The sequence below is a fragment of the Ciconia boyciana genome, chromosome 3 (assembly GCF_034638445.1).
Source record: "Ciconia boyciana chromosome 3, ASM3463844v1, whole genome shotgun sequence".
Taxonomy (NCBI): domain Eukaryota; kingdom Metazoa; phylum Chordata; class Aves; order Ciconiiformes; family Ciconiidae; genus Ciconia; species Ciconia boyciana.
In genome coordinates this window covers 114,776,805-114,794,928 of record NC_132936.1, presented here as the reverse complement: position 1 = coordinate 114,794,928, position 18,124 = coordinate 114,776,805, and the positions used below count along the sequence as shown (strand labels likewise).

General features: G+C 43.7%; 1 protein-coding gene across 4 annotated transcripts in view; it reads right to left on the bottom strand.

The window, feature by feature from the left end:
- TTBK1 (tau tubulin kinase 1) overlaps positions 1-18,124 on the bottom strand; it is a 118,277-nt gene that overhangs the window by 11,282 nt on the left and 88,871 nt on the right. The window contains exon 14 of one of the 4 annotated variants that reach the window (XM_072857154.1): positions 17,646-17,900. The exons of the other annotated variants lie outside the window; for them this stretch is intronic. Within the exon in view, the coding sequence (XP_072713255.1) occupies positions 17,646-17,900 (255 nt within the window). The remainder of the gene's footprint in view (positions 1-17,645; positions 17,901-18,124) is intronic. 4 annotated transcript variants of the gene reach the window in all.

Genomic DNA, 18,124 nt, shown 5'->3' with positions numbered 1-18,124 from the left:
TGATCAGCAAGTAAGTCATGAAAGCTGACATATAAAGGATCATTATTAGACTCTGGGGTGTCCAACCATTAAAAGCAACGGGAGGACAGGACAGTTGGTGGAGGCAGTGTTTCTAAAGCAGCAGTCTGTGGTGGAGAGACTGCCCGTAAGGCGCCAGGAGTACGCTGTGAAATGATTGCAAATACTAACAGAAAAGCAGCATCTCACACACACATGCACACACTTGACCAAACAAGAAAAAAAGGGCAAAATAAATAGGAAATGCCCATCGAAGTTTGGCCTAATTAACAATTGGTTGCAAATGAAAACCACAGCAGCACCACTCCGCAAAATGGATTTTTAAAAAACCATTTAGGTCACGCTTCTATTAAGAGGGCCGGAAAACAAAAGCCTCTCCATAAACTCAACCAGTCAATAATGCATCACATGTTACCCTTGAAAAGTCCTAATCATGAACAGAAGGGCTCCAAACATCTGCGTTTTCAAGCAGCATTTGACAGTGTCAGGGGATATTTAGGCTATACAACTAAACAAGCACCCATTTAACTAAGTGGGCTACAGAGCTGCCAACAGCTAGCACATTCACCTGGCTATGGGACCAGATCTTTTTGTCTCTAGGGGGGGGAAAAAAGCCCTCAATAGCTTTTAAGTCCAATGACACAATTTCAAATTGTGCTGAAAATCTGCATGTTATTCTGTGCAGACCAACAGCCCTATTAGTATGCCTGAAAAATGTAAGAGCTTTATGCTCATGTGTAACAGGGACATTTCAAATAGATTGGTAGGCAGCATCAAGCTGTTATGCATGATGATAAGTTGTTACCCATTTAATATTTCTTTTTATATCTTATAAATTAAAACACAGGCTGGTTTTGGCAATGTCTCTGGAGTCCAAAGCTTCTTCTCTTCTCTTCTCTTCTCTTCTCTTCTCTTCTCTTCTCTTCTCTTCTCTTCTCTTCTCTTCTCTTCTCTTCTCTTCTCTTCTCTTCTCTCTCTCTCTTCTCTTCTCTTCTCTTCTCTTCTCTTCTCTTCTCTTCTCTTCTCTTCTCTTCTCTTCTCTTCTCTTCTCTTCTCTTCTCTTCTCTTCTCTTCTCTTCTCTTCTCTTCTCTTCTCTTCTCTTCTCTTCTCTTCTCTTCTCTTCTCTTCTCTTCTTTCATTAAGGCTGAAGCCTGGCCCTGAAGATGGCCCTGTATTAGCCTGATTTGTGCTTTCACTGACCTACTCTACCTTTTCTATCAGGATGACAGATGTGGAACTTGGACTGGTAAGAGGGACTTACCACCCTTTGCAAAGCAAACTACCCACTTGGCTTCCTCCCTCAGGCATTTCTTGGAAATTAGTCCATTCAGCATCCTAAGATTGGATTCTGCCTGTTGGCTGGATTTGGTTTTCCCAAGAAATACACCTGCAGTGCTGTCCCTGGAGTCCTGATCAAACAGACGCGCATCCCTAGTGGGACTGCGACCTGATAAAGAAGCCCTGACCAACACCTTGCCTTGTGCTGAACCTCCCACTGGGGAGTACCCCATCCCCAACAACAGTTCACCTGCTGCTCTACTTCACCCCATTTTCTAGATGCTGTGGTTGATGGTACAGTTGGAGGATCGCTGGTTTCTCTTTGCATATGTAAACCTTCAAATCTCCTCTCAGCTCTTAGGAGCTTGTGTCATCTCATCTGCTTTCTGATCAAGGAGAACTGAATGCAGTCCTGCAGTGCACATCCTATACAGGCCAGAGATACGGTTTCCGTGCCCTGCAGTCTGTCCCACCAGCAGCCCTGTCTCCAGCAGCTCCTCTTTCCTCAACAGCTCTTTCCCTTGCAAGAAGTTTTTCTGAGATGAGATTGCACTAAGTAATAAGGTATGAGATGGAGCTGGACAGCATGACGTTGCTGTAATAAAAATAATGGTTCTTTCCTTCTTCTGCTCTGGTCCCCCTTTGCTGTCACTGAGTTGTGTTGTAGATGATGCCTTTATAACCTCCACGTACTTCCACCTCTGGCTGTATAAATTCCTTGTGGTATTTAGAAAATGGACTGCCTTTCTGTCTGTCATTTCATTTTCCCCATGTATTTTCTATTTCCCTGCATGGACACTGCACCCTAAGCACAACAGTGATTGCTTGGCTTCTACCTACCTTTAGGAGACTTGGACTGCTTAACCTGTTGCATGCAGTACCCCAAAATTGCCAGAATGCATTCCTTAAAGCAGCCTGAGACTGTGGTTGTTTTGCCACTGTAAATGCACCATGGAGAAAAATCCAAAGAGCATAAATAGGCCAAAAAATATGGAGGACAGAAGTTACCACAAACCCTATTATAAGAAACTTCGTTGAAATGTCTCGTGTCAAATATTATTTTAACACATGTTTTCTTACCTTCATTACTATCATCACCTGAAGCTGTTAACAAGGAAGACTGTCCTAGGGCATCGAAGTCCAAGACTGTCTTCACTGTTGAGTTAATGTGATCAGCAGCTAGCTGCAAGCGGAAACCCTGCTGAACAAGATGTTCCCAGTTTGAATCCCTCACTAGAGAAGCTTGTGTCCTCTCTTGACAGTCATCATGTGTCTTTTGTACTACAGCACACTCAGCTGCTCTAGGACTATTCCTCAAAGGCTGGAGAAGAACTTTTCTGCTCTGCTGTACCAATGGGGAGGAACTGTGGGAAGATGCCAGAAGATCAGGAGTGGAGAGGCTTAGCCTGTATCTTAAAATTGTAGAGTAACAAAGGTGTAAGGAATCTCTGGAGGTCTCTGCTCCAACCACCTCTCAAAGGAGCACCAACTTAGAGCTGGCTTCTCCAGGCCCTGTCCAGCTGAGTTTTGAGTATCTCCAAGGATGGAGATCCCACAATATCTTTGGGACCCTGTCCTAGTGTTTGAGGCTCTTCATGGTGAAAAAGTTTTTCTTTATATCTAATTCCTATACCTAATTTTTCTTTCATGCAGCTTGTGTCCATCACATCTCAACCTTTCACTGTGAACCTCTGAGAAGAGTCTGGCATCATCCTTTCATCAAGGAAGAAATAAAATCCCACCCCAATCCTTCCCTTTTTAAGGTGGAACAAACCCAGCTCTCAGCCTTTCCTCATGTCATACATTTCTAGTTCCTAATCATCTTGGCAGCCCTCTGCTAGGCTCCCCCCACTATAAGCTGGAACTATGCCATGAGCTGAGGCAGCCACCCCATTTTAAAAAGCTACCAAGACTGTGAGTGAGCAGAGCTACACTGGAGCTGGTTGTATCTGAGTCAAAAGGACTTCCTTTACTACCAGCAAGCTCTGATCTCTGCCTATGTTCCTCACTTTCTCAGAAGACACGCTGCCTGTCCTTGGACAGTGAACCATTTTTTCCCAGCTGCTTGGGTTCAGATCTTTACTCCTGACTCTCTTTTGACTTGTCAGTCAATTGTCCAGGAATGCGTATTGCAGTATATGTGTCTGAGCATGTGTTCCCCACAAAGTCTGTGCATTTCACCTCTTTAACACCCTGTCTCTCCATAAAACTTGACTGCATTTAAATTCTATTTGGCTAGGAACTACTTTGGGTAACAATATGTATTTGGAAGGCAATAAATATCCCTGCTTTCCACAGAGGCCAGAGTTAGAATATAGAGAGGAAGGAGAGTCAGGAGAGAAAAAGCTGCTTACATTCAGCAGAGGCAGAAACCAGCCCCTTCAAGTCCATCTCTGCCCCTGTGCTCATGAACAGCTGAGTGGAGTCTGGGGGTTTGTCTTTACTGTAAACTGGTGGGGTTTCAAATTAGCAGGATCACTGGCACTGGGACATCCTCAGAGGGGACTTATATCAACCAATATGAGCAGCAATAAAGTTCCTACATCCCAGTGATGCTGCAAATACTGCAAAAATCAGCAAAGATGCAGTCTCCGCTTTGCGACAGCAAGTTTACAACCATGCATTAGAAGTTCCCAGGTCCCCTTGTAACCAGGAACGCAGCCAGACGTGTTCTTCTCAGACAGCAGCAGGGAGCAGACTCACGCTGGTGGGTTCAGGAGCAGTACCAGCATCCAGCTCGTTAACATGCTCATATATGTCCTGCCCCATGCCAAGTCACGCACGCTCTGCCCAGCTCCCTGCAGCAATGAAGAGTGATGACAGTACCTGCTCTGCCTGTATGGCTTTCTGGTGATCACGACTCACGAGGGCATAGAGAAGAGACGCTACAGCTTGCCTGTGCCTATGCCCCTGCAGCAGAGCAGTCTGTGGCATGGCGCAGAGCAGGCCCAGTGTCCACCAGAAAAGCCTGCTCTCCCGAGCACCTCTGCACTGACATGGGGGAAAGGGAACAGTTTCCCTCCTAAGCCTAATCAATTTTCCCTTAGACTGTAGAATTTGGGATTTTTTTTTTCTCTCCCATCTCTTGGTTTTAAACATTTTAAATACAATAACTGGGGGGGACGACGGGGGACACCACAACAAAAACCCCACAAGGTACAGGAAAAAAAAAAATCACAATATTTGCCTAACATAAAACCAGGAAACACCGCATCTCTTCTATCTACTGTTCTGTTTCAGACCATGCTCTAAACCGTGTCTCAGACCATGGTTACCACTATGGCATCAGTGCATCCTTCTGCAGTGTTTGACAGACATACACATCTGCCACATACCAACAGCCTTACAGAGGCAAACCAAAACACACTTTGAGGCGTTCATCATGGAGCAGATGGTCTTTGGACCCTGCTAGAGGCAGACTCAGAAGAATCCTGACCCTCTATACAATTTCCAGGAGAAAAAAGGGACTCACACACATACAACCCTGTAAGTCAGAGACTGCAGCCTAATCCTAGCTCTTCCTCCCAGACCATCATCTGCCTGCACAAACTGCTCTCTGCCTTTGAAGAGTTGGGGTCTTGTGCTTCTCCTGCAAGGGGGAAAGTTTCCACCACCCAGGTACCAGAGCCTTGGCATGCACCTATTGCCTGCAGCCTCCCTCTCCAGCCACTTTCAAAAAACCACTGAATTAGTAACTGTGCACTTCACACCAAAGCAGACAGGGTCTGTTGCTGTGTTTCCTCTTCCAGCCTGATCCCAGACAGACCAACAGCAACTGGGGTTGAACCACATGCTGCTCTACAGCAGAGACTGCTTTCAAATAGGAGTCGCGATGAAAGGCAAGCATGGTCGGATCCACTGAGCAGCCCAGGCAGGAGTACATTACTTGCAGGACAGCCACAATTTTGCATCCTTCTCCCTGGGGTTTTGGGGGGTGGAGGGGCTGGAAGTTTACCAGATGTTCTTAAACACCTTGTCAGATGTCTGATGGGAGACAGCTATTCACCCACCCTATGCACACCGTGCTGCCAGCCAGGGGAAGATGCCCAGTGTAAGAAACCAAGAGAAATGTCATAAACTGTTTCTGCTGTGTTCATAGGTGTTGAATTGTACTAGCTTAAGTTTAGCCAGTTTGGGTGCTGGTAACCATCAAGGCAGAGCTCTAAAAACTTACATAAGTTGGGGCTAGTTGTAACCTGCTGCTGTGATATGACTGGGTTCAAGTCAGTGAAATTGGTACTAGCCTAAATTTATGTAAATTGAACTCACAGTGTGGCCTTCCCGAAGTACATGAAACACATCTCCAACAGTCACAGAACTTCGTTTCTATTCCCAGATCTATCTTAACTGCAAGTTTTCAGTGATCACATTAGTAAATGATAATTAAACTCTCACTGTTCTACCAGAGCTCCTTCATCTCCCTACCTGGTGCTCCCATGTACCCAAGGATGAGCAGGGGACACCTTCCCAGAACTGGAAAGCAAAGGGAATAGAAAAACAAAGCAAGAAAGCAAACAAAAAACCCAGCCATCACCAAGGTGCTGCCTTTGATTCTTTAATAAGGTTTTGGTAGTATACAAGCTTTTTTTTTTTTTTCCCCCCGATTGTCTGGATTAACATACATGGATTTAAAAAAGGCACAAAATCCATTGCACAGCTTCTGTTTTGTTTGTTTTGATGACATTGCCTGTTCATTGTGGTTTCAAGTGTAGGATTTTACAGTACTCTGCAGCATTTACAGCATGGTCTACATACAGGTAATCAATGCATGCTTTTATACAGGAGACAGAATTAAAATTCTCTCTCAGTATTTCTATATACACAATAATACAGTGTTTTTCTTCTGAAAAAAGCTTTAAATTGGTCTTGCATGCTCAGTGTGCCAGAAGAATTAGTGCAAGCATATATTACAGTGTTATTGCAGTACAAAAAAGGGTTGATCTTAGGCTCTAAAGGGATTAGATACAGGAAGAATAAAAAGACTCAAGGAAAACAAGCTTTGGATCCCTTTAGTCAACTATGTCCTTCCAAATAGATCCCTACTCAGTACCGCCTTTAAAGCTACAGCAGGCTGCTTCCCCTCCGTCTCCCTGCTGCCCTCCCCCTGAGACGAACTTCCACAGCTTCTTCAAACCTTCTGTCCCTAGCAATTGATGAGGACTTCTGGCAACTTCAGGAAGCCCTTCTGCTGTGCCTCCTAATACTGGAGACCTGCTTGAAGGGGACTTTCCTGAGATCCACTGCTTCAAGCAAACTCAAGTCCCAGCAGATGAAGTTTCTCAAGCAAACCAGGAAGCACAACACGTTACCTACAGCTTTTGTCTCCTCTCAGTAGAAATGACTACAGAAACCCACATTCACCTCCTACTTGAATAGGAGTTGGTTAAATATGGTTTGGACTCTCTCCTGCTTAGCAGCAACAGAAGTCTAACACGTGACACAAGGTAATGCAAAGGAAGGATATGCTGGTCCCTGAGATTCTTCATGGGAGCTGGAAAGTCCGAGAAGCAGAAGTCAGTTCCCAACATGACGTTAATTGTTCCATTGGAAATGGGAAGAGGCCTTAGTCCTGAGAGATGCAGATGGCACACAGACAGCAAGAGCCGTAGTCCGGTCTTCCCTGTAACAGCTTTGATTTGGATACTATCAGGACCTTAGCATATCCTGGAAGTGACATTATCCTCTGCCAACATAGACTAAGTTTGTTTGGGACTGGAAGATCTGGCAGGATTGACAACAGTGAGTGGAAAAAAAACTAGAATCTGAGTTTCTGAAGCAGCTCTTTCTTCAAACCAGCATCAGATGAGGTAAAAGTAGCAGGGGTCTTAGAGCTGCCACGCTTGCTTGCAGGATCTCCACATTCCAAGAATCAGCACCATAAATGTCAGAGAGATCATCTTCTTTCCAGCACCTTACCATCAAATGCTCCACAGCCTTTCTCTTATTTTTTTTTACCAAGGTGAATAGGACAGTCCAGTCCTATGCTGGATAAGTGCTCTGCTCCTCCCTATTTGTGCTTTCATATGTTGTTAGGTTTGTGCCAGTTTTCCTAGTGTCTTGGACGGAAGCAATAGCTCTGTAAAGGTGGTACACCTGCCACTTAGCTTCCCACCTCTGCACCCACCAGTGTCTCCAGCAAGAGTCAACGCAGAGCTCCATGTCTAAGCAGACACGGGGACCACCTCATTTTTATCACTCATAAGAGACTCAGGAAATAGCAAGCAAAGTGGAAGGAAATGATAATCCAAAAATTGTTCTAGTCTCTAATTGTAAAGGCAACTTAATAGCAGCAAGAAAGAAGAAGGAGATTATGAAAACTAAACATCGTCCTTAGTTATAAAAATAATCAGAAGTCAGCAGTGCTGAATAAGAACCTGATCTGGCTTTTTTTTAGGAAGGACCAAGCTGAAGGGGCAAGAGTCCCATGGAAATCCTCCTTATCTGACTTGTTCAGAGGAAATTTGCCATTACTGTGTTTCACGTTGCCAGACCAATTAATTGCACTCATAATTTAACTGAGAAACTTGTTGGAGTTGTTGGAGGAAGCCCTGGGGACACTTATGAGGCAAGTGCACTAGATGAGGTAACCGACTTGAAACACTTTGCATATGAAAAAATAATACCTCCAAACATAAAGCAATTTTCTTTTCAAACACTAAAAGACATGCAAGTGAATGTAAAATGGGGATTGCTTCCAATCCCCAGGTTACATGGTTAGCAGCTTGTTTAAAATGTACATTCATTGTAACATCATTTTTCAATGGCAGGTGTAATACAAAGGAGTTGCAATACATCAAATAATACTTAGAAACATTTCCCAGAAATTAATCTTTGCGCTGTCCCATAGAACTGCAAATGCAGGTCTGTGTGTTATAACGACCCAAACACAAAACATGATATAAAAATGCAACAAAAAGGAAGGTAGTACTGCAATGATCAGCCTTTACACATTTTATTTAATGTTTTAACATAACCAAAATAGGTGTTTGCATACTAATAAATTACGTCCCATGTGGCAGCACCATTCCTATCGCCAGAACACTCTGCCACCAGTTGATGGTGAATGGAGGGATATGTATGCTACAAGACACTGTATTAAGAAAACTGGGCTGGGCCAGGTTGCCGAAATCAGATCTGCAACGTGCAAAGGAGGCCAGGTGTGCCAACTGAACCAGACACCACGAGGATACTTTCTGTAACTGAGATTCTTTGCAACAGCCTTTTGAGCCCTTGGATGTGTGCAAAGTGGCCCATTACCGGCACAGAAATGCTTCTGTAAGGCATGACCATGCGTGGCCTTTCACACTGCACGTGTGGGTCATGAACACATATAAACATACATACAATCAGAAAAGGAAGCTCCAGCAAAAAGCATCCCAACACCACCCTGGTGACAAGAATGAAATCAGGAAGCACATCTGGCTTACTTTGGTTGGCCTCTCCAGAAACTGTCACCTCCTCCAGTCACCCTGGGGAGGGCTGGCAACTACAGGGGAAGCAGATCAAGAAGAAAAGCACCCCATGTTCTCCAGCTGAGAAATATGTGGGGCAATTTATTCACTATAAACACTAACAGGAGTTTAGAGATTTGCAAATCATCCATGATTTTCAAGGCTTCAGACCCTGTCTGCTAGGAAATGCAATTTTATTTTCTTCAGCTAGCCTCTTGAAGCCCATCTGTTACTGCCGAGCAGAGTTAGACAAATATACAATAGCTGTCTCCAAACAGTTCTTTCCCCTTTGTCACCAAAGAAAAAACAGAAAAGGAAAAATAAAAATAAAAGCTTCTATTTTGGATCGATTGGGATTAAAGAGCCCTTTCTTATTCAATGTGAAAGTCACAAAATGGTCTCAGCTCCAGGTAAAGTTCTGAGAGTGGCGTGAATAAATCTCCACTGACAACCATTAATAAAATGTGTCATTCATCTAACCCAGCAGTTTACAATAAAAATAAATTAGGTCATTGACACAGTATTACGTGGCTGCAATACACATCTGACTGGATATCACAGAGACTCCAAGTAGCCTAAGGAAGAGATGCTAGACCCACTGGATAAACACGGTGGGTATCTGTCACCAATCCCTGCAGGTGAGCAGTAGAAAATCTCCTTATATTTTCAAGAATAATCTTGTGCCGCTGCCAAGCACTTAAAAGTTCCACGTATACACATCATGGAAGATTAATCAATGGAGGTGTGAGAGGGAAGGACATTAGAAAACAGGAAAAGGACTGAACACATCTTTCCATGCTTTCTGATCTTCAGTCTCACAGTGCATCCTATTGTTGAGCTATTTCACAATACAGGACTAAACTAGCAATGGTTATATTTTCTTGCCTTAATTTATTTACATAGGATCACAGCACCAGATTCAAATAGTGCATTTTTACATGAGAGAGCAAGTGAAGTTCCTGGTGATTTGCAGTCAAAGAAATGCCTCAATGATATTTGTTATATTTGGTATATAGGTCTCACCCACTGTCCTGACAATTTGCAGATCATGAAATAATATTCTGCCTCCTGAAATTCTCTCTGTGCAATCAAACTCTCACATCTGGCTTCATCCTGACATGTTCTGAAAAGGCTTTATTTGCTGCTGACTTCCTCCAGCAGTTCCACATGTCAAACAGCAGGGAAGTGACTCACAGGAAAAATAAAGCACTTGGGGATCTTTTGGGTTAAGAGGCCATAGGAAGGTACGAGTACTGTGGCTATTAGGATTGTTTCCGAATAAACTCTGGAAAGGCTAAATTAAGGTGTTTGCCCTGGTTTCCCATCTGACTGCAGAAGAATTCTACTACAAAACAAATTATCAAGTCTCTCAGAAGAGGCCACACACTTTGGGGCAGTGCAGCCAGTGATAAAGATGGTACCAAAGCCTGGTGATGCTACTGAAACAAAAGACAATGAGGTAGTTAAACACTCCAAAGTGAACCCTTTGGAAGAAATGTTTTAAGCACAGAGCAGAGAACGTCCCAGATGACATTTGTTTTGTTTCTCATCTCGAAGTGCTCACAGCCTGGAGGAGTTAGAAAAGCAGGTGTATGTTAACTGGCTTTAGAGTCACCTTTGGAAAAGAAACGCAGCCCAACTACTGAAGAGTCACTCAACCTCTCTGCCTCGTGAGCAGGCTAGGAAAGCTGCTGAGGACTTGCTTATTATCACTGATCAGTTTGAAACAATAGGCCTCTTTTCACAAGTCCTATATGCAAAAAATATATCAAAATTTGATTTTTTTCACCTCAAAAAGGAAAAAAAGATTGTTGACTGGTTCTTAAAGGCATGCCGCCTTCTCATATAACACCCGGGTTTGACTGCCGCAGAAGCAGCTGGGGAGAGCTAGCTGCCAAATGGGATCGCAGAAGAAACACGGAGCTTGTTTACAACAAGATACTTTGATGGCCTAATGCCAGTGGCACATGCTAGATAAGGGAAGAACTGTCATTATATGTGCCAAAGGGAAGAACACCAATCCTCAAGGAAAAAAATCCACCACTCTGTGATACCTCCAGATAAGACAGGCAATGAGAGGAAACACCAGTGAGTTAAATTTTAGAATTAATGAACAAAGTGTCAGCTCTGCTGCACTTAAAATTGCCCTGTCCTGCCTGTTTGAAATACCCTATTTTAATTTCTATTTTTATTTGGATTCCCCCGCAACTCCCAGGCTGGAGAATGGGGACAGCCACTTTTGCCAGCCCAGAAAACACCCAGTTGGAAGAGCTTGTACTATTTGCAACTGGAGTTGAGACATTTTCTCACTCACAGAGACCAGGCACCAATTTAAATGGAACTTAGAGACAAGTTCACAACAATAGAAATAGTGTTTAACCAGCTATTTACATGTTTTGCAATCACAGATGGTAGCTGTGTCTTGAGGGAAAGAGCATTGCCAGCTCTATAAATTTAGCTGCTCATGTACACAACAATTTTGGGGAGTTTGCTAAGTCCTAAGGATTCCAGGATTTGAAACTCGTGAAACTGTCCTGAAAATGGAGGGTATCTTCCATAATCATCTTTGAAATCAAACTGCCTTTAAACAACATGATCACTATTCCTTACACAGGCTCCATGTAGAGCTGAGACTGCTCCAAGTGCCAAAATGTGCCATTTTTCACTGTTTCCTCCAAGGACATCAGAGGGAGGGAAGGCAAGAGGCTGATCAAAGTGCTACAGGGACTGTATGGTGCAACATAAGATATGCAATGTGTAGGAAACTGGTGCAGGAGGCAAGCCTCACATATTCTTGGGAACGGCAAAGGCAGAAGGTAGTGCAGGTACCCAGGGACGCAATAAGGATGCAAGGGATGAGATACCATGAATGGCAAAATAGAGGTAAACCACAGGGGCAGGTGAATGTATGGAATGGGACATGCACTGCCAACTGGGGTGGAGTAAAAAGAGTTTTGTCATATGGGGAAGAGATAGGATAGGCAAAGGTGAACAAAGAGGCAACTAGATGTAAGAGAGCTTCTCAAGCAGTGAGGTGAAGATGAGGGGGTTCTGCCTCCTCATCACATTGTATATGAAGCCTACCAACAGCTCAGGGCTACAGCTGACTGCTGTTGTTCTTGCATCCTGATTCAGATTTAAATATAAGCTAATTGGGTGGCAGCTAAGCAGCAATATCTCTGCTTATGGAGCAATGGACGAGATCCCAGAGGAGAACGTCAGCCAGTCCTGGAGTCAGGTGCCTTATCTCAATCCAGTCTGGAGGCCAACTGTCCAAGTACAGCTTCTTCATCCTGGGCTGGGGAGGTGGCAACTGACAACATCCTTCACAGCTCAGGTGGTGCCTGCTGCCTCCCAGCACTGGAAGGGAGAAGGTGCGCTCAAACTCTCACCCTCAGCTGAGTACCTAGTAACTGAAAGGCAGCTAGAGCAGCTTCCTATACACTCCTCAAAAGTCATTTGGACAGAGGATTTGAGAGGTGGGCTTGTTATCCCACAAGATCTGCCTCTGTCCTTGGGGACCCTTAAATAATCATCACATGAGCTACAGGAAAGGAGCTGAAGGAAAGGTCTTAGAGTCAACATCTGTCATGTGGAAAGGAAAGCATCAGTCCAGGTTGGAAGTCTGTAGGAATCACAAAGACACTTAGCCCAACAAATATAACTTTGAACCAGTTTGTCCCTTTCAGAGCAACAGTCTTGCAGCAGCATTGACCACCACAATGTCCAGGTTCAGACCCACAACAAAGAGAAGGAATGGAAGAGCAAGAGATACTTTTCATCATTAAGAGGTAGCACAGGGATGGGATTATATCACCCATATGGCTGTCTTACAGGGCGTTTCTATCTTACATTCTGCCATCACTGTAACAAAAGAGACTTTAAACAGTAAAAGAGGTGATGCAACATAACTCTTCCATTTACCTGCCCCTCAACACTGGCAAAAAAGTATGGGAATGGTGGACAAAGTCAGGTTCACACCAGGCACTTTGTCAACATGGGTATATCAACAGGATACCCCTAATGCAGATGCACTGGCACCTGCAAAATTGCACCTTTGTCAGTATAGCTTATTTTCAGCCAACGCCCTCCCACCAAAACCTTCTCCACTGAAAGTGAATGTGTGCTGGCATAACTACATTTACCTAATTCATGCTAGTTTAACCCAAGCATTTACAGTATTCATTACAGTTTTCACAGAAATCACATCTCATTAGCTCCTTCCTGTGGGAAGGAGGCTGGGGAGAGAGTGATAAATTGGAAACATCTCCCATTCTGCATAGAAAGAAAGTGAAAGGAGCCAAGAGACAAAGATATAAAAAGATGGCTTTTGTATGTATATACAATTGATGTGCATTTGCTCACTGAAGTAGAGCATGAGATCCTAGCAACAGCTACCTGTCCTTCTGATGCTAATGATCTCTGTATCGTAAAGGAGTGGCAAGTGTGCTCATTTCAATCCTCATTTTGGATTCTGAGGAGAACAAGTGCTATGTACAATGGGAAGTAAAAACAAGAACATCTCTTTCAGGACGCAAACCCTGTTCTTGGACCCTTCTGATTAACACAGTTTGCCTAAGAGTCTGATACTGAAAGGGAATTTTATTTCACTAGTCTTGACTTACACTGACTTATCCCAGCTGAAGAATTTAAGGAACCTTATCAAACATAAAAGGAAAAATAACTAGGGCAACTAAGTTTTCAGCCCATAGCCTTGTGATCACTTTTCGCGTCGACAGCCCTCCATCAGTTGTTTTTTGCCCTGCTGACCCTGGCTTGCTAGTGCTGTCAGTTGTGCAAATGGACAGTGAACCAAAGCAGGAAATGAAGCAAAGCTGAAAACGACTTTCCTTCTCCCTGTGCTGGTCCATGCAGCCACACGAATGCCGGCACTGGCACAGGGGAAAGGGCTGAAAGTGCTGGATGGGATGGGGTGGGGGTAGGAGGGTACCTTTCAGAGAACCAACACTTCTGTTCCCCTAACTCGACCACAAAAGCACAGCCTTCAATGGAAAATGGCTGCTTGCCATTTCCTTTGAGCTTTCCAGTTGGGGTTTTTTTGACAACTGATTTTGGACATATTTACATTTATAATTGCAGTCATTATAAATGAAACACAATAAATAAATGCAATATAAATGTAATCTACAGAGGTTTTTTAGAATTGCACTGTAACTAGTTTTAATGTTAATTTATTACATTTCCATATATATAAAGAGAGCTATTTTCACATTTCTTTAATTTGCCAACTGTTCCTCAACAATACGTGGATTCCATAGTAATTATTACAGCATTAGATGAAGATGTTAAAAAAATCTGCAAATTGACTATTTTTAATACTCTTTGCATACTACCATAACATCAGGATTGCAGCCATTAGCACCAATTAGTTTGTTCAGAATTCAATTGTAGAAGCCATATTGATCATGAAATAAAACTTCCCATAAAACCCAGGTGACAGCAACATGTCCAATTATTCTGGTATAGAGCCCAAATTTGATGGTTTAATAGGACTGGTTTAGAAATCAATATCCCACCTTACAGAATCTGAACAGTGAAGAATTCAGTGTCTTTTAATAATGTATTTCAGCAGTTTACCACCCACCTATGTCTTTAAAATGAGCATCTTACTTCTAGTTCGACCTTTGTTACTTTATCTTCCAGCACCTAGACCCATATCTTTGCCTGGCAGATTAAAAACCTGTCTTGCTCTCTTCAGGCAGGTACTCCTAACAGCAGTCATGTCACTTTTTAGTTTTGTCTTTAAAGACAGACTGCATTTCTTCAAGCTCATTCTACAAGGCAGATTTTACAGAATCAAACAATTCTTGTATCACTTCTCCTTTTTTAGGTTTTGAAAAAAATTTCCATACAAGACTTGGATATGATGTCTGGTAGTGATCTCACCAGAACAAAAGATCTCCCCTCTGCTCACATCTTCATTTTCCTGCTGATACATCAAAGAAGAAATTTTTTTTTTTTTTGCTATAGCAGCATAATGAGAACTTACATGCAGCTAATTATTTCCCCTAACTCCCACCTAATTTTGGGAGACAGCACCTCCCAGGGCACAGTTTCTCCCACTCTGTGCATGTGACCTATATTCTTCATACTCAAAACATGACCTTGTCCCTGGCTGAATGCAATAATTAGTTTGAATGCAAGCAGCTTATCAAGCAATCCAGATCTTTCTGCAGAGCTGGCTTACCAGTATTATTTTAGCAAGCCACCCATGTTCCTGTCACTGCAAACCCTCTCCTCAGTGATTTCTTTTTTCTTCTTGACAGCCACTAAAGGCATGGAATAGCGCTGAGCTAAGGGCAGGAGATCAGGAGTCCTAATCAGAAACATCCCCACTTGTAAGAGATACCAACATATAAACATATTTTGTTTGGTTAGTTGGTTTTCAATTTATTAATAATTTTAACAAGAAGAAAGTCTTAGTGAAGTCTATATAAATCAACCATCTTCATCAACCAGACTTTCGAACTTAGAAGAACAGTCTTAAGTTTACTTGGCAAGAACAGTTCTACATATAACCATAATCATGGAGTAGCATTAGATAGATTACTGCCCTTTAAATTTTATGCATGGAGCTACTTATCAACTAGTCATTGTTTTTGTCTGAAACGGGCAGGTTAAAGTTTATAAATACCCAGTTATCCTGTTTGTTCCCTTTTCTCACTGGCAAAACTAAAATTTGTTTTTTTAAAAAATAGAACAGTAGAAATTTTTGTTCCTAAAATTGACCTTGAAAAGTGAACATCAGTGTTCACTGATGAACTAAAAATTACTAAGAACTACTGATTTTAAATCTACTTCTTCCACAAATTCCATTTTCTCTGGAATCTGCCCTTCTATTAAAGTCTCTACTGAACATGGAAAAAATAACATCAGAGCAGAGTCTTCTTAAGGAGATCATCCCTTCTCATGTCACTTTAAGAAAAGCAAAGCTCTTCCTGGTTTCTGTGCTTGGCAAGATAAGAACTGCCAAATAGGATTAGGCTACTGGTTATTTCAGTCCAAGTATTTCTGGCAATGCCCAGTACCTTTTTTAAAAATAAAACTGATCAACAAATTGCAGATAAAAATTTTGGCTGGGCAGTGAAGTGTCCTGTTTACTCATGTTCTTGGGGCAAATAAAAAGAAATTGATGTCACTGATTCAAGAATAACTGTGGGAAGAAACTGGTCATGCCTATGCTGAGTCTTCTCAAGGAGGGTGTGTTGCCCCCTCCATCTCCATCCCTGCACCCACCAGGATGCTCTGTGGGCAGGCAGGAGGCAGCACACGCCCAGCCTGCCTGAGCATGTCCTGTGGCATGCAGACCCACTGGGCCAGGTCCTACGAGCTTCAGAAAGCACCACCCACCCTGTCTGGGGTGGCTTATAGAAGGGTGAATCTGATATTAAAGGAGCCTCAGGCAGGGCAGCTATACCTACAGAAATCAGTATTTGGAAGGAAGCGTTCATTGTAACTCCACTGGAAACACCCTACCTATGCAATAATACCTCTGTGTCACAACTTTCTTCCAACACCCATACTTATCCCATGGCATTTTCACATCTGCCTGAGCTTTCTATAGGTTTTCTTGTCTATCCTGTGCTTATATACTTTCTGCAGAGTATTTTACTCTGGACTCGCTCTTCCCTAAAGCCCTGAGCACCAGCAATGACCCCTTCTTCTTTAACCTTAACATCCATACTGCCTCTTCTCCCAGAAGACCGAACCAAAGGCTCATTTCAATAGAAGACAGTTACTACATTCACTTAACTACAGAAGGTCTTCATACAGCCTGGTGTTTTACACTGCAGTTATACTGAGAAGGGCAATATATGCCTGCAAACCCGGGAAATAAGGATACTTATGACAATTTAAATTAACTTTGATCTCCCTTTTCCTCTGAGATTCAAGTCAGTTTTAGACAAGGGCTCCAGGGACTCTGCATACCAAGTGCTGAGGCCAGTTTATTTCTCAAGTGAGATGTTATCACAGCCATTTCCAAGCAAGGCCAAGAAGCAGGGCTGCTCTGCCACTGAAAAGCTGCAGGTGCCTAAAATTTCTGGAATTCAGAAACAGCTGGATCAGTAAGAAAATCCTTGCTATCCAGCTCTCGACAGTCAGTGCCTCTGGGGGAAGGCAGGTAGATTTGGAGCAGCTTAGGAGTGGAGAGCAGACAAACAGGTCCACTGTCACTTAACAGAGGCAAAGCCAGAGAGACAGAAATATGTGGTCACTGTATGGAAACCAAACTGCAACAAAAGCAAGGGGATTTCCAAAGCCAAAGCAACAAAGAGATACACGATCGTAACTCCACAAGAGGGACAAATCCTGAGGTCCTGCCTCAGGTGAGCTTCCAGTGGGAATCTGCCTGTATCTAGATGGAGTAAAACTGCCTACAGATTTGGCCCAGTGTAAGATACCAACAAAGATGCTTGAACCGATTTGCCCGGGGAAGGTAACGCTTGCTGATACCTCCACAGTCTCTCCACTCCAGTCATAATTTTACAATGTTTGTGGCTTGATTGCATGTGTTCAGTGAGGCAGCCCTGCACTTCCTACCCCAAGGCTGCAGGACACGCGAGCAAGTCTCTGAGATGAGCCCTGGCATCCACCTCTTTCACACATCACACGTTCACCATCTGTGTTCTCATCTTCGGCCATGCTGCTGCCCCTCGCCCAGGTTGCTGGGAGGTTTAGAAAGGCAGATGTTTTCAGTCTCTGCGGGGTCTGGTTGCAGGGGCTTTGGAAGTTACAGTACCTTAGGCCAGTGTTGTCTGGGATTCAATATTGCATTAAGTGGTGACACATTGTGGGCAGGTGGGATCTATTATTGCATTATGGAGGCTGCTGCTTCCCTGAACAGGCTATGTTTTGTGTGTGAAGCGGGCCCACACCTGCTGGAGCTGGGACCTGGAAATGCGGAGGACGGAAGGCATGAGTCTGTGGTTTCCTGCCGTGAGGGGCATGTGCCTGCGGTGGGGCATGCGAACGGGACTGCTCTCCGCTGAACGGCTGCGCTGTATGAAAGTGCCACCAACATGAGGGTAGTGTTCTGTCTCCAGGGTTGAGGAGGAGAAAACGGAGGACGCCAGTCTTCTCAGGGGGCTGTACCTCGGGAGGGAGTGCTGAGAAGGCCTGTCCTCCTCCAACTGAAAAAGACCAAGAAGAGTGGAGGAAAACGTGTCAGGCAAAGACTTGACTCGCCCCTGGTTTGTGATGCGCATGCTGCAGACATCTTCGCCGGCGGATGAAAAATGCTTTTGCTCTACGCGGGGCTTACTTACTGCTCTGTGTCTATAAATTCCCAGGGATCCTACGGGCACCATGGGACCCTGCCATTACAGGGGGCCTGCCACGCTCTCCCCAGTCACAC